Source organism: Anomalospiza imberbis, chromosome 8, assembly GCF_031753505.1.
Source record: "Anomalospiza imberbis isolate Cuckoo-Finch-1a 21T00152 chromosome 8, ASM3175350v1, whole genome shotgun sequence".
Taxonomy (NCBI): domain Eukaryota; kingdom Metazoa; phylum Chordata; class Aves; order Passeriformes; family Viduidae; genus Anomalospiza; species Anomalospiza imberbis.
Genome location: NC_089688.1, coordinates 19,158,031 through 19,181,578, shown reverse-complemented (window position 1 = coordinate 19,181,578; position 23,548 = coordinate 19,158,031). Strand labels below are relative to the sequence as shown.

Genomic DNA, 23,548 nt, shown 5'->3' with positions numbered 1-23,548 from the left:
AAACCAGTTAGACTGGAAGAGTAGTCTATTTTTGTTGTTGTCTTAGAAGTATTTCCAAAATGTGATTTTGATTAAGTTAAAGGTGATGAGTTATACAAACCCATGTTGAGACACCAACACAAACACCTACCTGCAGAAACTGCAAAGGATAAATATTCTGGACAATGATTTACTTTATTCATTCACCCTCATCATTCCAAACTAAACATTCAAAAGTGGTCAATAGTTTTGCAAGAGAGTGTTTGTAAGGAAGGTACTGCCTGCAGATCAGTGCCAGGTCTCTACCCCCTGCAGCAGCCACATCCTCAAGGCAACTGCACCCAGTGATGCAGAGTCCTGGAAGGGAATGGAATGGTCAAACTCACCTCAGGCACTATTTCATCTAGACCAGGAGAGTTGACACTGGAATGTGAGTAGGCACAGTTAAGCCCAAACACAGAATCTGAACAGCTAATTTATGATACTATTAATTCTGAAATGAATAGGATGCATGTAAAAATGTTTAAATGTATGCTGCATAAATACCCATGGGAAACAGACACAAAAGTGCTCATGATGTTTTTCTTTTTTCTGCATAGTATATTCAGAACCACAGTGTTCCTGCAGCTGATTATGGTCTCTCCCACAGATTGGAGAGTTATAAGCCCATTTCAATCTACTTTCCTTGTCTTGACAAAAATCAGTTCACTGAAAAATAAGAGGTTCATTGAGAAATATGAACAACATTCGGTGCAATAGTACTTCAAGGCAGAGGGGAAAACCTACAGGAATGCTATTTACCTGAAAACAACCTCCTCAATTGAAACTGAAATTTGAGTTTCAAGGATTTATAAGAAGTAATCTAATAATAAGGCAATTTAGGAATATACAGAAGCAATAACAGCTTTCTGTGGTTTTGGTGTGCTCTATGCTTTTTATAAACATTTTCAAAACATCCAAGTTTGATAAAAGGGAGAAATATTAGAAAATAAAGATTGAAATATGCCTTTTCATTGTGCAGATTGCAATTCTATGCGCAAAGTTTTGATTTCCATAAATAAGGAAAGAATCATGAAGTTGTTAAGTTTGGGGAACATATTTTGTAAACCACTGAGTATATAAATAGCTGTATTAAAGTCTTTGCCAATCAAATTGCGAAACTGAAATTTCTACAGTCAAAACTTGAGTTCTGTAATGACAGCATTTTTACAAGATGGCAAAGTATGGGATTCATCCAAAGCCTTCTGAAATCAGTGAACATTTTCATGGGCTTGAATAAGCCTGTTTTCATGGGCTTAACAGGATATGCTCCATAATGCAAATGACACAGCATTCTCAACACCTATCTCTGCAAAACTGCTCGGAGCTTTATAATAAAAATGGATTATTTTAAGCTTAGAATTTTTCAGCATATTAAAATTCAGTCTCATTGAGGCTCCAAATGCATATTTTTCAAGATAGTTTTTTTCAAAGTTTTCTGTATTTCATTCACCCACATGAAAAAAACCCAGCTAATGAGTAGAACAGAGAACCAAAAGTCATGAAATCCAGGTTGGGTTCAAATCTAAACATGATTTTGTGCAAAACAGTCAAAACAGTTCAGTGATGGAGTTTCAAAGTGCCATAGGCATGCCATCCTCCAGTACTTGAAATGCAAAGATTTTTTCTACTAACAAAATCTGCAAAAAAACAATTAAACTTCTTTTTTTTTTTCAATTATCTGCAACCCAGTAGAGAATTTGCAGAAGAAATAGCCTAGAAAGCATTCATAAATTTTCACTGGCTGGTATGGCTCTTGCAAATATCCACTAAAAAATCACATATACAAATCCCCCCATATGTTATAGAAGTGGAAATTTTAGGATGCCTTAGATCTTGCTTGTTCACACAGAATTACTATGCAGTGTAGGACGTGGACTTGAATATTAAAAAGTAACAGTAAGAACTGGTGATAAGGCCTCTTTCTCTCGTACAAGAAAGCAAACTGGCATAAGGAAATAAATCCCACACCTGTTGTGAAGGGAGAATGAGTGTGTGATGCAGAGGTTCCCTGCCTGCTCCACTTAGTGGCTATTGAGCTCGAAGCCTGACCTGACACCAGAGCTCCACAGAGAGAAGGCAGTTACTCCAGAGAAAAGAATCCTTTCAGTGCTTCAGAGTCCAGGCTTGTTCAGAGGTTTATGAAGGCTTGAAGGCATTTATGCAGCCTGGAGATTGTAGTGCTGATATAAGGATAAAACATGTAATTTTCAGAGTTTGATAATAAAAAAAGAAGTTAGTTCTGTGTAGTAACTGGACAATTTTCCAGGATGGCTTTCACAGTATTCTCTGCATTTTCTGCCAATAAAGTATTCCTGGCTTATTTTTGCACATTGTTCAGGAAAATTGCACACTGAGACATGCAGAAGAATGGTGGTTTAGTTTTTAGACTTCTCAGACTTCCCAGAATACATTCCCATTCTCAGCCCTTTTTTTCCCATAGTTCACACCTGGCTTGTGAGTAGGAGGGAGGGTTTCAGGCATGACTCCTGAGCATGATTAATATTTGGTTCAGCTAACAAATCGTAAGATTTACAGGAAAAAAGGTTGTTATCAAATCACACAATCATAGAATGGCTTAGGTTGAAAAGGACCTTAAAAATCATCTAGTTCCAGACTCCTTGACATGGGCAGGGACATCTTCCACTAGAGCAGGTTACTTATAGCCCCATTTAGCCCAGTCCTGGACATCTCCAGGGAAGGGGAGCCCCCAACTTCTCTGGGCATCCTGTTCCAGTGTCTCACCACCTTCACAGTGAAGAATTTCTCCCCAATATCTAATCTAACCTTCCCTCGCTCAGCTCTCGGCCATTTCCTTTTGTCCTATCACCTCATACTTTTGTCAAAGGTCCCTCTCCACCTGCCTTGTAGCCCCTCGGGTCTTCCTGGCAGCTTCTCTTCTCCAGGCTGAACAGTCCCAACTCTCTCAGCCTGTCTTCATAGGAAAGGTGCTCCAGACTTGAGATCAACTTAGTGGCCCTTCTCTGGACTCACTCCAACAGGCCAACGTCCATCTTGTGTTGGGGCCCTCACACCTGGACAAAGTACTCCAGGTGGGGTCCCAAGATAAAATAAAAGTGCAGTGGGGGCCATTTTACTTTCCTGAGGTGAGGAAGTAGGTGGCCATGGTTCCCACTGAAGCAGAAAGGAAGATTTAATCCACTTGGAGATGTTTAACAAGAGCAACCACAGAAGTTAAAAGCACATGCAGCACTCATGATGGTGGGAGAAACCTGTTCTCTGTGAGTGACTCAGTGTGTTCACCTGGAGGAGGAGGGAACTAGCCTCCTCTGCCTGATTCAAACTACAGATTTAGGAACTCAAGGGTTACTGACAACAAAAGTTCAAGTCCTGCCTTCAGAATGCCAATTTGCGTCCCTCATTGGTAAATGCTCTGACCTCCTGAGTGTTGAATGGGACAGATGGGAAAAGCATGACACCTTCCTCACTTTGTAAATCAAGTATTTCTCCCCACAAAGCTCATCAGTTGAAATTAGCCATTAAATTTTATCAGCAACTGTGGATCAAATGAAAACCTCCAGTAGGGTCTGAATGCACAAGAGATAATTACTATAGGTTTGAATAGCTGCAAGTATGAAAAAGCCTGTAGCTGTACTTTATGGATGTTCTATTTATAAAATGGAATTTCCAATGTATATTGTATATATATCTGTATTTATCTTACTGCAGAAATCAGACACCTTTGCTACAAAAGTAAGTCATTGGTGAAATAAGCACTTACACTTCTGGCTAGATATAATACTGAAGGTCAGGAGCAGTTACAAAGTAGAGCATTGCCCCAGAGTTACCTCGGTGTTTTATTTCCTTCAGCCATAGCCAGCCTGTGACCTGCTTATGGGCAGTCTGGGAACCCCACCAATAAATCCATGAAACAAAATCCAAATCCAAAAAACCTGCCCTTACATATATAAAAATGAACAAATCTTTTCTCTTTATATGCAAGTTGCCAACATGTGGTTTGATATTTTCTGTGGTTCTATCTTTACATTCTGCCTATGCCAAGATAGTGGGGGAGATGGAAAAGGCTGTTACCCAGTTTTACAAGTTATAATGAACAAATAATGCCCAGCATGTTAAGATAATATGAGACTACTTTATTTAACTGCTTTGGACTGGTAATATTCAATATTTGTGATGAAACTCTGATCTTAACAATAAATGTCTACAATATTTTTATGTCACTGCTTTTAGGTTTGATAAGCTATCTGAAAAATTCTTTACTATTACCAATAAAAAGCTCTACTATGGTGTTTGGTGCAGATGTTTTGTCTTTTAATCTGCAATAATTGAGACAAATGAAGCAGTGATATCAATGTTGCACATTTCCAAAACTGTCTTGATTTAAAAAACTCAAGAAAATCACCAACCATCTGATTGACAACTTGGTAGTAGTACCTCATCCATCCAAAACACAAGCATCTCCTGCTTCCTGGTTTTCTCCTTTGGCCATTGACCTGAAAAGAAACTGGGATTCAAATTGAGTGAAGTAACAAAGTGATACCTCTATGCACCTAATTAGAGAAGAATGCTAATGGCAGTAATTTAGCACTCCAGGGTTTTGCATTCAGGGTATTTTACAGGACAGCTCTGGATCACATACTACAAAGCATGAGCAAATGAAACCTAAAAAAGGCAGATAGATGGTGGGTTTTTTAAAATAATTATTTTATTCAAAATAAATGGCTAGTATTTGACCTACTAATCCAATCAATTTGGTAACAAGCCTACATTTCAAATTTATTTGCTCACCTCCACGTATCAATTCCTAGCAAAATCTGCTTGAAAAAGATTGAGAAATCATGAATGGAATACAGAGCCAAGATACCCAGTGAGCTTCAGCTGTGATCTAGCCTTCACTGACTTGGTGACACAAACAAATGGCAATGACTTCAAAGTGAAAAACTGGGAAGCATTCAGAGCTGAAGGGAAGGGCTAAAGCTGGCTTGCTGCACTGCCAAACCCTGCTGCAGCCTCTCTGCTGGCTCAGCAAACAAGGTCTCCCACCAGCATTGATCAGGCTAGCTTAAAAATGGGTCCCTCTAGACAGACTTGAGACAGATAGTGGTAAACTCTTTAGCTTTCTACATTGTTGAAAATGCTGGGATTTCATATGGTCCAAGACAAGCTCTGGCTTCTTTCTCACCTCCTAAGTGGGGCTCATTTGCTCAATGCTGACATTCAAAGAAGGAGAACCCACAACTAATAGAAATTTGTTAAGCAGGGGCTATGACAAGGTCAGTAGAGAAAAAAGCAAACATCCCCAAGGTAATTCAAATAATAAGCTAGTGGCAACAAAAAGGAAGAGCAGATTGAGTTACATTGACTGATCTGAAGCTTGTAGTGTTATCCCTCAGGGATTTTTGTCCCAGGATATCTTTAATATGTAGCGTCTGTCTAGCTCCTCAAAAACGAGAGAACAGCAAAGCAATTCTCTCCACTTCCCTCTGCCACCACCTTGATCCCATTGTTTTTAATCTTTCTTTTTCTTCTTAAGAGGCAGAGACACATTTACAAGTTGCACCCTAGAGACAAAAGGCATTATCCTTTTGCAGCAGCTTTATGTATTCTTCCTTAATATTAGAATCACTTTGATTTATGAAGTTGTGCTACAAATAGAGGATTGACATCGTATGTAGCTAGGATAAGGACAGACAAGCCAAAAATTTCATGAGTGTAAGTGACAACTCAGTTCTAAAATGCTTGTTAAATTCCCCTGTGTTTTGAGAAAACACAAAATAAAATCCAATACCTAGTGAAGAAAAAACCAAAAACCTAGAAAAAATGGCCAATGGGATGATTTTCTAATCTGGGAAAATTCAAAGTGAAAGCCTCTATTTCTTTATCATTCTACAATTACATATCTACTGTATTATGAATGACAGCAGATCTTTAACATGGTGAAAGGCAGCAGAACTATACAAAGAATGCAGATTGTTGCTATAAGTAATGACAGGAGAAATTAATCAAGGATTGGTTGTGCTGCATGAAAGTAGCAATTTCATCTTCCCCATACACCTACAAGTATGAAAATGCTAACTGAATGTATGATTAAGCATAGCAGCTGTGCTTATGTCACATAGAATTAATAAGCCCTACTAATAAAGCCAGCAACAAATAAATTGAGAAGAAATTCAAGGGCAAAAGATAAAGTGAGACTACCTTTGTACATAAAATAGAAAAGCCTTGATGCATCAAGGTGCCCTGAAGAGGGAAGAGAAACACAGGAAGGTCAATTTTTCTTTTGAACAATGATGTGAAAAATGATGCAAGCAATTACACGTTCAGATCCCCAGCTGCAGTGTACCCACTGCCAGCAGTTATATATGAAAACCATACACAACTACAGCTACCACATGAGGATGTAAGCAAAGAGATAAAAAAATTCCAGTACTATCACTTTCATGTAAAAACTTATTCCTAACAAAACTCCCATGTTTTTATTATATGCCTACAGCAGTTTACACAAAAACAACCAGGGAATGAGGAACAGAAGATGCAGCTGTTGTTGTTGCCTCAACACCTTTGATTATAAGATGGTGTTTCATGTTTAAAATCCGGTATAGGAAAATAAAACAGTTTCTAAACTAATTTCATTGAGATTTTAGTTCTGTACCTGAGAGCTCTTGGCCAAGATCATAGACTGCTGAAGAAACTGACTTCCCTTTTTGAAAGGAATAATTAATGGCTATTTAATTGTCACTGTCAGAAATACATTAAAAGACCCCTGTAAGGGTTTGAAACCCATCACCAATAGCAATTGGGCCAGCATGCACTGGGAGATGATCAATAGGAAGAAAGCAAACATCCCCTGGTAATTCAAACACAGCTTGGTTGGAATACCCCAGGAGATTTCAGCCCCTATCTAGCAACTAACAAAGCAATCTAAACAATTATTAACTTAGAATCCTTTTCAGATATTTGCAGTAACTTCCAGTAGCACAAGCTACTGGAAGGAGAGTTTTCACCTTCCAGAATGTGCCATTTGATGTAGTAGCTTAATGCATTTCAACTAATGTGCAGAAATATGATATTGAATAGATTCCGGATCCTAAAGCAAAAACACCGAAAACAAAATGCAATGACCTTGTTTATATGCAACAGGAACAAATGTCTGTTATTACTTTAAAACTTTCAGTTTGAATGAATACTGACTGCTTTCAATGTTTGGGAAAGCTTTTCTTTCATGAAAAAAATTGCCAGAAATGTTGGAATTTCAAAAGAAAAATGATGAAGAACATTTTATTGGTATCAGTACAATCAGACAATGCAATGAGCAGTACACAGAAGTGCATGTAGGAAAGTAATATACTTTACTCAAATTTTAGCTGTATCTAACACCGTTATTGAATTAAAAAATATTTTCATTTCTTAAACTCTCTAAGATATTCTACCCTAGAAAAATTTAACCTCATCAACTAAGGAAATAAAATTAGATTTCTCCAACTAAAAAGCAATTCCATCAAGATGCTAAGGAAGTAAATTTCTTTTATTCTGCTACTGTGCTCGTCTCTATTTTACACAGGCAACATTTATCTGTAATGGTTAAATAAATTTTCTATTAATAAAGGTTAAAGAATTAATATGCATTTAATATACAAAACATGTCTTGTCAGGGTGTTCAAGTATCTGAGCAAGATACATTTCCATCTTGGAATCAAGAAAGATTTGGGAAAAGATCCCTATTTAATGTAGTTAAGCAAGGTGACAAAATTAAGTGCTTTCTCTGCTCAGTGTGGCACATTACCACTAATCAAGGCCAACTATTAAAAGCTGCAATCAGTACACAGTCTTTGGAAACTAGGAATGTGAGGTTCATAAATTCACCAGAAGACAACCAGAACCAAGACCCACATGTTTGAGTTTAAACCCCATGGCTTTCAAAAAATGACTGTGCTTTAGTTACTTTATAACCAGCTGGATTGATTTTTCCAGAGGACAAAACACAGTTCTCAACTTCCACAGTATTGCTACTGACACAAAACAAACAGCAAAAGAAATTCATGTTCTAGCTCTCTGCTAGAGCAGAGATTGAATGTACACTGAGTAAATTCACCCCTTGACAAGATGTTTGAATTACATAACATAGCTACAAATAGTTCTGTTCTGGAAATGCCAGTGGAGGCTGGACTGTTATTATCCATAGTATGGCAACAGCCAGAGATCCTGGTGAGAAGATAACTAACAGCTCTGTGAGAACAGATTCATCTCTCCTGGTTAATAAGAAATCATGTTATAGAGTTAAATCAGCAAATAAACAAGAAGCCCTTAAATTAAACCTGAACATCATATATCTACAGAATCTAGAATGAGTCTCATGGGAAGAAAATACTGCATCAAAAAGTAAAAGTCTCACTCACTACAAGTACCAAATCATTAAATTGATGCCAAAAAGAAAAATGGTAAACGAAGCCTTGCTGTAGCAGAACACAAAACACACAAGATATTGATATATTCTTTCATAATGCATATAGGTATTACTTAACTCTATTATTAACTAGTACTGCAGAAGAGTCCAGAAGTTAACTTAGTTTGCCCAACTTATGTGAACTTCTCCCACCTTTCCAGAGTCTAATGAGCAACTGCTTCACCAGACCATCAGAACAAAACCTCTCAATCTTCCTTGACCTGTTGTGTTTTACATAAAGGCATTGGGGTTCAAAGAATTCAGAATTTAATTAACAATTTGAAAGGTGCAGATCACTGGGGGCCATTTTTGCTCATTAATTTAACAACAAAACCTACTTCACTATTAATTAGAACATTTCTAACAAGTGAAACAGCTGTGGCAGGCCAGGCCACCTCATTATTTTCTTATACACATGAATATTTAAAAGTGCAAGGAACTTCAACAAAACATAGACCAGTACAGACCCAAAAAAAAAAAAAAAAAGAAAGAAAAAGAAACAGACTGATAAAATACTTAACCCAAACAAATTTATTGGAAGAAAACCAGGGGCTCTAGAAGAAAAAATATATTTTCTGACAGTCAGGACATGAAACCAGAGGTTTTGAGGGACTTTTCGGATATTTTCATTTTTTCAAGAAGGAGCTCTGAAAAAAATATTAAGTACCACAGCTATGAAGATTAACAATGGGTATTAGATTTCCTTCTGGAACAAGTCAAGTAGTACCAGCACCAACTACTACTACAGAGAAGGAATCTCACCACTTTTGGCCAAAAAATCAAAAGGAAATAAAGCATTTCAATTTTAAGCCCCAGCGCCAGCCTTCTGATTCCTAGCTGAAACAGGACAAGGCAAGCCAGGCTTTCTAACCTCTTTCCAAATATCAGTCTTGAGGCTATTGACTGGTCAGAGATCAGGTATAACCAATCTCCTTTCTGAGTTTTTGGCAGTCTTTCATTTCATCCAAAACCACATTAGGAACTCTTAATAAAAAGAGAAGACATTTTCAAAACCCAGCCCTAGAGCCAAGAAGCTGCTCCTCCTTTCTCCATGTCTGCCACAAGTAAATTTATATTTGCTGACTTTGCAAATTTGCGATTATTAGTGATATAAATTTTTAAGACAATACTTTTTTCTTCATTATGTGCATTTATAATATCTACTGTTAGCTAAAATGAAAGTATGGCCTCTAATTACATTGTTTCAATCTTCATCTTTGCTGCCATCTGTAGGTAACTTGAGTGGTACAAAGGTAACAGTTCTGTGATCAGGACCTGTGTCCATGAGAAAGCACGATGTTCTTGTTACCTGTCCATCCTGATTTTAGTGTTCAAATTAGGCAGAAAAACGTACAACAGCTTGTGGCTTTGCACTTCCAAGTAATCTTGCAACTGAGGTAGTTAAAAAAAAAAAAAAAAGGAAAATTAAGTTAGAATCACAGAATCATAGAATGGTTTGGGTTGGAAGGGGCCTAAGAGATCCCATAGTTCCAACCCCCCGGCCATGGGCAGGGATGCCATTCACTAGATCAGGTTCCTCAGGACTCCATTCAGCCTGGCCTTGAATACTTCCAGGGATGGGGCATCCACAACCTGTTCCAGTGCCTTACCATCCTCTAAATAAAGGACTTCTTTCTAACATCTCATCAAAACCTGCCCTCTTTCCGTGTAAAACCACTTCTCCGTGTCTTGCCACTATCTGCCAATATAAAAAGTCCCTGTCCCTCCTTTTCATGAGCCCCCTTAAGGTACCAGAAGGCTGCAAATACAAGTCCCCAAAGCCTTCTTCTCCACATGGAACAACCCCAGTTGTTGGATCCATGCCGAGGACCTATGCTATTTTACAGCATTATTACACCATGGGATGCACCAGAACACCTGTAATTTTGACTGTAAATATGAAATATAAGTCTTGGTGCATGTTTGGTTGTTAGAACTTAGTTTCCTCTCAGTGAGCTACGCAATGTTTTAGCAGAACTGTTATGGTAAAGAAAACTTCTCAAGAGAAAAATAAACCAAAAGCAGAGAGGTTGGTCATAATTTTAAACCCATTATGACCAATTGTGGAAATCTGAAATTATACAAGTGAGGTCAGCATTTGAAATATTTGATTTAATGACTGGACAATTTTGATACATAAAAATAGCTACTTAGTAGTGAACAAGTTTATACAAACAAGATTTCTTTTGTATAGTACAAAACAATGATGGAAATAGAAAAAGATTTGCTGGGTTACAGGGCAAGACACAAGAACAACAAAACACCATTGAATAATTTTTTTTTAATTATCAGAGTCTTATTTCATAAATACAGTGTAATGCTTTCATTTAACAAATACAAAATTTACTATTTAATTTATCAACATCAGGAAATATATAAAATGTCTTTGAATGACAATCTGATTTAAAAACTGATGCAATTACAATAGCGTTTTTAGAATTCTGAGGTAATATTACACATTATCTCAAAAAAGCTTCAATAAATAAAACTGAACAGAAGGCAAAGTGCAATTCAGTGAAAAGGAGAAAAGATAAAGCATTTATTTTAACAATAGTAGATAAATAGTTATTAAAAGCAGGTTTAAGCATTAAAAAAATATTTTGGCTAATTTGCCATGTTTTCAGATAAATTGTATAGCTATTTATTCATAAGCCAACCTTTCATGAATCCAATTCTACAAAGAGAAGAAAGGCAGTAGGTCTTTGTTTCTGGGTTTCCTACTTACAGCCACATTCAGGTGTTAGAAATTTAACATTGCTTGCAGCTATCTAGTTCATTCAGTGCAACAGTGAAAGCTTAATTTATTTCTCAACATCTGAAATCCTGCAAGTTAAAATTTATTTTAAAATCTCCATTTGGGAGATACAATGTAAAAATGCAGATTTTTTCAGTGCTGCTTTTAGCACGCTTTGTGCTAACCTAGCATAGTTCCAGGCTAAAGCCAATGGAAATTTTATTACTGGTTTCAATGACAACACTATGAATACAGTGTCAAAAATTCTAAAATATCCTAATATTTATCTCTGCCTTAATAAAACAGTAAAATCACCAGTAAGTTTGCTAGGAGAAATAAAAAAGTAAAATTTACACTTAACTATTGAAGAATATCCAGAACAGCTTTGAAATCATGAAATAGACAGATTAATTTGTTAATCATTTGTAAATCTGTTGATTGTATGCAAATAATACAGAAAGAAAGAAGAGTAATATAGTATTTGAGTACAGACACTACAAGACAGATATGTATCCATGCCCCAGCAGAAGTCAATGAGGAAAGCTGACAAATTAGATGCCAAAGTGTCTCAAATGATCTGGGCCTCATTCAGCTGAAAGAAAAATCTACAGAACACATAGTAGCTGTTCATATTTAAAACTACTATACTGCATGCTGATAGATTCTTTCCATTTAATGAATAAAACCCAGACTTACAATTGTTTCAGTATTTTAGAACCATTTCTTCCCCAGCTGTTAATTTACTAACTCAGAGCAGACATACCAAGAATTCTTTTCACAGAGTTTGTGCAGTGAAAAACAAAACATTTTAACTGCTGGTCTCCATGTTAATGAAAGTTGCAACATTCTTCAGAAATGTTATTGTATTCACTTTTGTCACAGCTTATTTAAGACTTTCAACAAAGTTGCTGCAAAAAAAGGATACCATGATACACTATATCAGTTTTCCACAGGTTGTGGATATAATTCTCTTCCTAAAGCATTTCACCAGATGTGGAATTTATTTTAAATATGTACTTTTGTTTACTATAATGCTACAGTAGATCTGGCTGGTTTGCTGTTAAGAATGAACATACAAATTCCTTAATACTTGTAGCGTGAACTTGAATCCCCTCAAGCTGAAAAAATACCTTTTAACACTCTTGTACATTCAAGTGTAAAAGCTGAATATACAACATCTAAAACCTCTTATTCATAAAAAATAATTTTTAGCAGTAAATAGCACTATCAAAACCCTATTTCTTCACAGGCAGTTATTTACATACTTCTTAGACAGCTGGTTTCACCAAGCAGGAAAACCAGAATAATAAAACTACATACATTTTATAAAGACTAAAATTCCTATTTGCCTTTGTGAAAAAAAAAAGGCTACATGCTGATGTCATATTTTTTCTGCCATTGGAATTAACCAATAGAGAAATATTCTGTATATTTTCTCCCAGTGGGATACCTTGATGTAAAGGAATGATGATTAATGATAAAGTGCTATTAAGAAAAACCTAACACTTGGGAATGGTCTTAGTTGGGTTTCGTTTATCGAACAGATGAGCTTTTTGTACAAAGAAAGCTACTTTCTGTGACAAAGCAAGCAGCAAATGTATTGCCATTCAAGAGAAAAACATACACTTCATATTTAATTAAAAAAATAAATATGATAAAACTGGCACAGTATCAAGAGACGTAACAATGAAAAGCTTAAAGGCACAATCAGAAGAGAGTGAATGCTACATAAAAATGCTGTTCTTGGAGTATTTAATCTTATTCCAGACCAAACCCCTCTGCATTTGAAATTCCAATTATTAACTTTTGCTTCAGTTCCTTCTTGTTCTTGTAAGGAGGGAGACAAAGCTGGTTGAAGCAGGTATGGGCCACAGGTAACCTAAAATAATTTTAAAAACACCCAGCAAAACACATTTAAGAATAATGCAACAGAACCAGAATGCTGCCAATTGCCTATACATTTTCAGTTAAACATTTCTTAAATAAGAAATCCTATAAAAGAAACATTTATCCCAATGTTGGTTCAAGTTCTGTTGAATGCAAGTAACACCATTGCTGGTCATAAGTATCTCAGATGAATTTGTTTGTCTGCAACTCACTCCTTCCTCTTTATTTTTTTCCCCCAATTTGGAAACATCTCCTTCCAGATTTTGGGAACTCCAAACTTACCTTGTCTAACAACAAAATCTGGGTATAGTAAGAATCCACAACATGGAAAAGGAAGGTGGGTCCTGCAGTAGGTACAGATACACCTGGAAGAACCACAGTTCTGGTTCTGTGAGGATACAGAACTCAGGGTTCAGCCTGGTAAAACAAGTCCTTACAGACTTCAGTGGGGAGCTCTGAAGAACTGACTGAAATGCTGGAAAAACAACACTTCACAAATTCTGGTCTCAGCTATACCAACACTTCCAGTTCCAAGTTTCTTCTGAGAGAGAGCTTGAATATATGTATTGCAGATATGGCTAAGGAATGCCTGTCTGAAACACTGGAAACTTTGTTTCTGACTAGAATGGATTAATTTGATGAGCCACAGGTAAAAAAAAGCTACAGGAACTTCTTGCCATTTAAATTCTCAAGTGACACGCAGGACACACCTGAGGATATTTACTTGTCCTACAGCTGATAACTTGGGGGGGAGACAGGAGAAAGACAATAAGCTGAAGCTCAACCTGCCATTTGGAAAACACACTCAAAAATGTATTCCAGTTGGACACACATATTTAATTATGTGTGAAAAGCCCTCTAGGTCTCTTTTAATTTCATCCTTCAGTCTTTTGGATGGCACCAACTTGGCCTTTGATCATTGGCAAACATGCTCAAAAGGGGGTGGAACCCCCAGATCTGGAAACCCAAGTTACTTTTCCACTCCCTGCCCTTTAAACGATCAGCAAAGATCTGTTAATTGGACTGGAGTCATGGCTTCAGAATTTGGAAAGTTGAGAAGCTTTTAATAAATTTGCCAATTTTTATTGCTATTACAGTCTTTGATCCTATTGTGTGAGCAATATGATGACGGTGTCTACATTTATCCCTGTGCAGGCAGTCTGACAGCAACAATTATCTTGCAAAATACGGACCTACAGCAGTTTAAAATGCACGCTATTTTGAAACACATTTTCTCATTTTTAAGAAAAAGAACAGTTTACAGAAAGAACATAAAGAGTGATTCAATGTTGACTGATTTTTCTTCATTTTTCATCTGATCTTCATGTTCCTTTAATGTTGCTGGAACCAGTTATTACCTCATTGAAAAAAGCATTAAAAACATCACAGTGATGAGATAAATTAAATTTAAAACAATGTCAAAATCTATTATGTTTATGCTTTTAGATCAGCTCTTCACAGAAAACCCAGGAAAATTCAGATTTTGAAAAATATAGTTCCATTTAAGTATTTTGATTACTCAAAGTGTTTGAGAAATCTAGGTGAAGTCAGTAACTATTGCTTCACAGTGAACTTGAGAGCAGCAAGTTTTTCTATACAGCTTTCAAACTATTTAAACTAACTTTCCCCAGTCTTAAGAATTAAAAAAAATACTAACTGACTTGCTGCAAATAATGCCATCAAACTCAAAAAGTTCAGAAAAAATTATGGTAGTTCAAGGTATACTTTCATTAGGTCAGCTGTCATGTTAGGAATTATTAAATAAGTAATTTATTTGAATTGAAAACACATAAATAATTCCTATAAATAATTACCAGCCTCAAACGTAAATGCTGACTGGAAAACAATTTCCTGGTTTTTTAAATTTTTGCAATCAGTAAAAGGGTATAACATTTTGAAGGCAAACTAAAGGAATCCATGCAGTTTCTTCCTTGTACATTTGTTTGCCCTTCTGTAAAAAGACATTCAAGAGCAATAAGGGCTCTTGGGGAAAAAATTTAATAAAAAAAAATTTAAAAATCCAATACATTACTTACCAATTAGTGGATGTTTCACTCCTTGAAATCTTGAAATTCAGATCAGCCATTCCTCCCACAGGTACTCTATCACTTCCTGTAGCAAAATGTAGCAGCTTCTTTTGAAGATCCAGAGAAAATCCAAGTACTACATCCCAGAAGTATCTATGCTCAGGACAGAGGGAGAAGAAAACGTTGCAAGATGCAACATCATAAAAAAATAGTATGAAGATGAGAATAAAACTACAAGTATTATATGATGAATATCACTTACTGAGTTTAATTAATATAATCTATAGGACATAAGCAGTAATCCAATATACAAGGTTAAATTCCCAAAGAATTGATAAGTACAATATTTTATTAATTTTAGAATGATGTCTTGCCAAATGATGCCCCAACCCACTCATCTATACAAATGTAAATGCCTTCTACTCACCAATATAAATGCTGTTAGTATCAAAGAGAATTGAGTATAAAAAGTATTTTTAGAAGATTGGATAATAAAAATGAGATTTCATATGCAGGGTTTGGAGTTTTGTTTTCAAACTATTCCACCTAATGTGGTCATAATCTTTTAAGGACATTCAGTAAACACATACCATTAAGGATCTAATTCATCCTACTCACGACAATTTAGTAGTGTCTTTGTCTTATTTAGAAATAGGTTTCTAGAACTTCAGTCATTCTCAGATTATCCTTGAAGAGATTACTGCTCGAAAACTAACATCCATGATGTTTAAAACTCAGTAACTAGAATAAAAACCCAGGCCTACCGTATAGTCAGATCAGTTTTTTGGTAGCCCTCATACTGGGTACTTCTCTGTAAAGCAGACATGTCCAGTTCAGGACTGCCACAGACGAGAATTTCAACCTCCTCTGGACGAAGTAGCTGCCAAAAATCAAGGACAAAATATTTAATTTTTAAAAAAAGATGAGAAATTATGCTACTAGATTAATTTTTTATTTTGTCATTACAGAAAAATTAACAGAATATCATTCAATGTAAGTCTCTAACTTGGATACATACTGATTATAGAAAAGTTAATCCCTCAGCACTTTGAAGAATCTCTTACTGCCGTATATAGCAGAAAGTTAATTACAGGATAACACAATATTTCAGTATATTATGTTCTTCATTTCTTTGTCATTCTTACATTTATTACACTGACTTGCCTATCATGTGATCAGACTACAAATGGGTCAGGAAGAAAATTAAGTTTGTAATGATGGAAATCTAAGGGAGGGTCTTGATGTCAATTTTGATTTCAAGTTCCATTTCATTTGCACTGACAATCCCAGTGTGGATAGCTGAGCAGCAGAGGCTGACAGAACTTGACTCTCAGTTGTACACACTGCTGTGCAAAGCAAAGACTTCTAACAATAAGCTGTGTTTAATATCCACTAAACTTACACCTGCAGAATCCACTTATTCATTTACTACAACACCATCAAGTTGCATAGACGGATGCCATGGCATTTCAGTGGATTCTCATTGTCCTTCCAGAACCTTCCCTGTGGTTGGGCACCCCTCACTTTGCTGCAAGGTGTCACAGCTCACCATTTTCACTAGAATTTAGAAAATGCTTGACAAATTGAAACTTTTCTTTCTCAGTGCAGAAGGGATGCTGTAAATTAAAAAAGTCATTCCAATAGCCAAAGAGGACTGAAAATAGAAGAATGTTTAATCTCAACCTCACTGAGTGTTCTTCCTGCAAAAAGCAATGAATGTTTTCAGAGGAGTCACTCAGAAACACTCAGGCACAGTTGTTCTGCAGCTCCTAAATGTAGGGAATACATAGAAACCTTGTAAACATTCACTGGAGAGCCTGTGATGTGTCTGTGAATACATAGTGATAAAACCTGTCTCGTGGAGCTTTATTTATCTCTTTTCAATGAAAGACTACAGAGAATAGTCAATTACCTGATTAATTTCTTCTACATATGTTGGATTAATCAATTCTATTGATCAGTCAAGATTCTTTCCAAATCTTAAAATCATCCAGTGCAATTTAATTTAGATAACTCATTGTCATATACTTGAAATAGAAGTGAAGAGTTATGTTTCATTTATTCTTACCAGTAATGCATATGAAGCACACACACTATGAAATCCATAATAGAAAGCTGCAAATTGTTTGTAGATCGATCTATTGAGAAGAAAATCAACATAGAGCTGCACATATTCTAAAAAAAAAAAATTTTTTGTTACATTATAATAATTTAAATCAATAACTAGTTCTGCCCTCTAAAATTGTAGCAAATATGAAAAATTAATGCATTTCATTTTAGATACCATTAAATTGAGAGGCATAACAGAAAGAACTACAACCATTTCATTTTCACACTCTGTTTATGAAAGCACAGGTGTATAGAAAGGAGAAAAAGGATAAACTTAAATCTGCAAAGTATATGTGGTTAATATACGCCAATTACCTTTCCTATTCCGATTTGTGACTGGAATTTTATCTCCATTTGGCTTTAAGTTGTAAGATTTTATAACACCAAATTCTTCCTGAAAAACCTACAGAAAAAGAGAAGTCAAGATCAGCACTGGAAAATAAATTAATATACTTAGAAATGACAAAGCTTATATTATGCCATATATTCCCTTCCTCTTTTCAGCACATGCTGTAATTCTGAGGATTGTGAGTTTTTTACAAGTTAAATATTACAGTTTTCAACAAATTTCTCAGAAAATTAGTGTTCAAAGAACAAAAAATTGACCCTGTTACATAGTGGCATGTCAAACTGACCTGCAGGCTCTGGAGCCATAGAGCTTTTCATACAAAAGAATAGCACAGAAGCAGCAAATAAAATTAAGAAGGTATTTGCTCTGCTGTAGTTCACCTAGGAACTAAGTACCACCAATTTGAAATTTCATTAACTCATATGTTCATGTGTTCTTAAACAATGAGTAACTGAAAAAGACTTTCCTGACTGAAATAGCAGTTACAACGCACAGGTCAGGAAAAACCATAAAAACTTGAACAGGCTATTGCTGGAGTGAGATTTCTTGAACAAAATGGAAACTTTGACCATCTTCTGGGTTAGACAGAAATCAAAGAGCTGGAAATGCACCAGCAGCTGGCCAAGTGACCCTGGTGGTGAGCACTGGGACCCACCTAGAGGGTCAGGGAACAACAGCTTGGAGTGTCACCACAGAGCCAACAGCTGAACACGCAGCGGTGCCGGGCAGCGCGGCTTCTGGAGCCAGCTCTGATCCCGTGCAGCTATATTCCAAACAATCAGCAATCACACTGCAAGAAACCACTCCACTGCCATTCTAACATTGGAAAAAATCACTGAATGAGTTTGAGAATCACTTATAGTTGGGCATTTAATGACCTGAAAGGTTGAGTAAAAATCCTCTTCAACATTGCCTTCATAGGATAGAAGTTCACTTAGTCCATGCGCCAATTCCTACAATATGAGTAAAAAACTCTTTAGTAAATCTACAAAACTAAGTGATGCACTTTGCAAGGATATGCCAGAAGCATTGTTTTATACAGAAAATATCTTGGAAAAAGCTGTATTTTTAAAATGCATGCTATGCTAGAAAATACAGAGATTTTCTGTTTCCATTTCCATCAGAAGAAGACTTTAGCAGCCAGTGCTGAAAAAAGCTGTTTTCAAACAGTTTGTAAGTCAAGCATTAAATATGAATAAATCAAGTTCTATATCAGTAATTTTGCCTGTTGGAAAATGTAATACTTACAGGCATAATCTGAAACAGATCATCTAATGTGACACCACAGATGCCTACAAGTGTGTTATGATCACAAGGAACAATGGGAGGACTCAATAATTTCTTGTAACAGCAAGGTGGGAAACGAATATCCAAGGTGATACTGTTATATACAGCAAGTCCCATAAGCTATATATGTCAAAAGTTAAGGGCAAGTCTGACACATCACGAAAAACACTATAGATAGTATTTTTCTAGCTTGGAAAAAATATTTTAAGATTCATGCTCAACAAACAGAAGGCATGTAAATGATTTCATTGTTTCTGGACTGACAATTTTAAATTCAGTTTTTCATTACAATTAAGCAGTGGTTAGCATGGTCAAATGATGCACATTGACAGAATGCTTGAGAATCTTCTTCATAATATTCTATACAAGCATTTCTACAATCAATTGTCCAAAATATTGCTATGAAAAAGAGAAAGATAAATATGTACTTTCTTGTGAGAGATCAATAAAGCAATGTTTCTTTTAAATAAATCTAAAAGCATTAAGACATACCTGCACTGGTACTACAGTTCATCCATTAGCACATTTAAGTGCATCCCATGAAACAAATTTGAAACTATCCCAATTCAATTCTCACAAGAATAGAATGGATCTGTTAGAAAAGACCTACAACCACCATCTGATCCAAGTGCAATCAGTTAATGGGCACTATTACATCATCTCAGTGGAGTTATAAGCATATCCTATCATAAATAGTTTGCCTGAGGTCTTCATTTATAAGCACAACAGAAAACCTAGAAAATAAACTAGTGCTCAAAATGGCATGTGGCTTCCATTTTGTAATAAAAAAGGCAAAAAGCCACATACTGCTCAAAGGGAACTTAAATGAACTATAAATGGACACAGGCACATTGATGTTTACTGAAAGAAACTCTGAGGTTTAAATACATAAAAAATTACAACTTATGCACAAAAAAAGTTTCAAGTTTAATATTGATATGTAATTGTAATATGTACCATGTACCCACACACCACCATTTTCTTCCTATTGTTAGTTCACTTGCTTGAATGTAAAAAAATACATTTAAAATGGAACATAGGTGTATATACAACCTCTGAAGGAGCTTGAGCCAGTGCCTTATTTCATCCCCACACCAGCTCATCAAATGGCTGTCGTTCACAAAAGGATACGGCTCCAACCAGTCGGAATTCTGAGTAGTTGTCGCATTTAAAGCTGCTGAACCAATGGCACTGCGAGTCCTTGTGGTAGGTGAACATGCCTGCAGAACAGTAACATGGCCCTTAAAAAGGCACTGAGCTTTGTAAGAATTTGTACAAAGCCTCCTCTTTTCTACCCATGCACCCTTGGAATGCTCCTGGGGGTGCCCACATCTCCATGCTTGTTCTCAGGACCCTGTTCCCACCCACGGCCGGAGCCTGCAGGCAGGTGCTTGGGAAGGAGCACCAAGAGCAGTGCCAAGCCTGCAGCAGGCTCAAGCCCACCAGCCCTGCTTGGGGCTGGTGCAACACGTTCTTCAGGGTTTCCAGCTGTGGATATTTTGAATTTTCCCTATGCAATCTGTTTCTTCATTGCACTCCATCATCGGTACTGCCATAAATATTAACTGTCTAACCAAAAATTTTCTTACTGCTATGTAAACTCACTTCCTCCTCTCTTTCTAGGTCAATAGCAGATGACAATCCCAAAAAATGCTGGCATGAATCCCATGATACAAATACCATAAGTTTACCTTAGAATAGAAAACTGTAAATGGTTTATGTTATACACACACTACCAGCAAAGGGATATGTTTCATATTTTCTGTCAAAAAATTATACCAGAAGAGTTAAAAAAGCCCCAAACCACACGTACCCTAAAAAAGCCACTCATGGGTCTAAATGACAAGCTAGTTCCTACTGAAATCATGAGTATAGATGAGTTTGACTGCTATTTGTGTCAGATACAGAACATTCTGTTTTAAAGAGTGACAGAAAGTAAAAACCTACATAATAAAAGCAGATAACAGCTCTAAAATGCATAGGAAGTACTGCTCAGAGAATTAAGAGACACTCCACATAAGCATGATTTAATGCAGAAGCAAACTGGATAAAATGTGATGGCCTTTTTGAATTTGCTTGGATTGAATAGGCTAAGTTTATTATTGTTGTCATGGTCTGTACAAACCAAAGCACTGACTAGTTCTAAGCACATCTCATATGCAAAAACTCACTATATCTCTGTTTGAAGATGAAGTTGGTGAAAAATAATATTTAAATTAAAAAATAACACCAAAGTCCTTTCAACTGAAAAAAAAAGAAAAGGAATGAAAATACAACTTCTCAGGAACATCTAGTTCTTATGATAAATTACAGGCAAAAAGCTGCCTCCACATCTTCCCCCCCACTCTCCTGAACAATTTATCTTTTGAACTCCAGCTCAAAAAGGTGCTTATCACAAAAGATTCAGACACTGCTATTAAACATTGCCAGAAGCAACAGAACAGCTGCATGTAAGGCAGAGCAAGGTTCACATGCTAAAAGATCATAAGGATGTTGGAACAAAATAGGTTTCCAATCCCATTTGTTAATTGTCCACATCAAGATAAAGAAAGCATTGCAAACCACACAGACAAGCAGACATCTGACTTAATAAAGAGTTTTCAAATCCCAGGAGTTAAACCTGAAGAATCAGTTAACCTGGAAAGGATAATAACAGTGATATTTTTCCTTCCAAGCTTCTGACATGTTATTTGCATCTTAAGCAATAAAGACAGTAGAGGATACAGTCCCTTTCCAATGGACAAGAATATTTCTGAACTCCTCCCACACTTGGCTGATAGTCGTAACAATGAAAGAATTTGCACTTTAAAGTAAGGAAGCTTGCCAGAGATAGTGAAAAAATAAATTACTCTGAATGTTTCCAAACTCATCAGTTACCAAGCTCTGCTGACAGCTTTTTTACTAACAGAACTGTCAAACTTACTTAAATTGTTTCCTATTAAGGTTGCCATCACCAATGTCATGTCTTCACACAGACCCCTTTTTACTGGAAAAACGGCTACAGGGAAATAATCTCAGGAGATATGACGACAAGTTTATGACCTAAAGTTCTGTACCTTTAGAATTAGTCCTATAAACAATAAAGGACCATGATTTTAAGGGACATGAACACTTCCAGGCAAAGACAGGCAAGCTCAATGACTATCAGGTGTTATGCTCAAGTCCCCGGAAATCAATTTAAAAGCCATCCTGGCAACACTTTAATGCACTAAGTCATCAGTAATGTATCCATGCACAGAGGAAAGCTCATCGGAGTGGTGAATAAAACACACCCAGATCCATCTACATGACTATAAAACAAGTGGATAGAACTGCTTGTTTATGACTTCTCATTCGTGTCTTACAATCTCCTATTTAATCAAAAAGCCTTATTATTTTTTCCCCTTGGGCATGAAATGCCCTTATAGGCTCACAAGTCCTGGTGATAGCAGAAGTAGGTGTTTTCATTCAGGCTCACACCTGCCTATAGTATCTCTGCTCTTGACTGAAGGACTTTTCTTTTCTGAGATTACCCCAGACCCCTTTAAGAATACTGACTACACAGATACCACAAACAGAACATATGATGACCAAGATTCAAGGAAAAACAAACCTCTACCTATCCTAGTCACAGAAATAGTACTAGAACATGCAGGCACTCTCAGTGCAACTGTCAGCACCAAAAAAAATCCCCAATGATACATGGGAGACCAAGGCTGGCAGTTTGTCAGAACTGAGCATACTAACAGCATTCAACTGCAGCTACTGACAAAACCCAGAAAAACTCCCTTCCTAAACTAGCAATATGAAGGCAACTGTGGGTAGAAAGAAAATGCAGCATGTGAAGAAATAGGGAAGGATGGTAAATTATAAACCAATAGATTTGGCCTTATCTCCACTTGAATATTTGCTAAACCATTGAGCTGTTTTAGGCTGAGATAATTTCCTTCATAGCTAATAGTTAAGCTATTAGGAAGTTTATGTTTTGGATTTGCGCTGAAAACAGTCTTTATAATGCAAAGACTTTTCCATTATTGCTGAGCCTTACTTACACAGAGTCTGAAAAATTTCTCACAATCTACTTAAGAATTATGAGGACTCACCATAATCTGGGTGAAAAATCTGCCGAATCAGAAGCAGAAACCATTCTTTTGTCAGGCCACCCATATCAAGACCAGCTTCTCCTACAAATGTGACTTTCAACTTCTTTTTCAGATCTGCCTTCTTCCTTGCTAGCTATTGTGAAATAGGTAAGGCAGAAGAAAAAGGAGATTTATCATATTATCACTACCACTAGCCATAGAGAACACACCTCAGCCTCTACTCTATTGCTCTTGCTTAGCTTAAACCATTAATTTGCATAATTTTCTACTAGTAGGTCAAAACTATATTAAAACAATGACTGAATTGCAGAAGCAAGACAATTATGAGTACTTGACATCATCAACTACTTTGCACATGGTGTCACTCTCTGGGCTTGAAAAGAAGTTAAGTGGTGTACAAACAGGCTGAATAAGCAATTAGGTATAATGAATTGAATTTGTCTGGAATATTTCAGACCTATATAATTTTTTACCTTTTACAGAAGATGTGCTACCAGGAGGAAATGACAAATTAAAAAAGTACTTAGATGTAATTTGGAAATATTTAGTAACAGGGAAGTAAGCTAACACTTTCAATATTTGGACACCATTTGGTTCTGTGTAAGATGCCTGCCAGCAAGTATGAGCTGC

The 23,548-nt window shown here is 36.4% G+C and overlaps 1 protein-coding gene and 1 long non-coding RNA gene across 4 annotated transcripts in view; both read right to left on the bottom strand.

The window, feature by feature from the left end:
- Nucleotides 1-887: 887 nt before the first annotated feature.
- Nucleotides 888-8,922, bottom strand: LOC137478572 (uncharacterized). Its single transcript, XR_011001662.1, has 3 exons — nucleotides 8,093-8,922; nucleotides 3,828-3,932; nucleotides 888-2,507 (listed from the first exon to the last, which is right to left on the bottom strand). It is a non-coding gene; the product is annotated as an uncharacterized lncRNA (long non-coding RNA).
- Nucleotides 8,923-10,534: 1,612 nt separating this feature from the next.
- Nucleotides 10,535-23,548, bottom strand: part of HECTD2 (HECT domain E3 ubiquitin protein ligase 2) — a 39,385-nt gene continuing 26,371 nt past the window's right edge. For 2 of the 3 annotated variants that reach the window (XM_068197637.1, XM_068197636.1), the window contains exons 13-21: nucleotides 22,919-23,051; nucleotides 19,968-20,056; nucleotides 18,798-18,956; nucleotides 18,428-18,502; nucleotides 17,516-17,603; nucleotides 17,160-17,266; nucleotides 15,856-15,971; nucleotides 15,101-15,244; nucleotides 10,535-13,056 (exon numbers count right to left, since the gene is read on the bottom strand). In XM_068197637.1, coding sequence (XP_068053738.1) covers nucleotides 12,936-13,056; nucleotides 15,101-15,244; nucleotides 15,856-15,971; nucleotides 17,160-17,266; nucleotides 17,516-17,603; nucleotides 18,428-18,502; nucleotides 18,798-18,956; nucleotides 19,968-20,056; nucleotides 22,919-23,051 — 1,032 coding nt within the window. In that variant the 3' untranslated portion in view covers nucleotides 10,535-12,935. The remainder of the gene's footprint in view (nucleotides 13,057-15,100; nucleotides 15,245-15,855; nucleotides 15,972-17,159; nucleotides 17,267-17,515; nucleotides 17,604-18,427; nucleotides 18,503-18,797; nucleotides 18,957-19,967; nucleotides 20,057-22,918; nucleotides 23,052-23,548) is intronic. The other variant, XR_011001388.1, reaches the window with a different exon arrangement.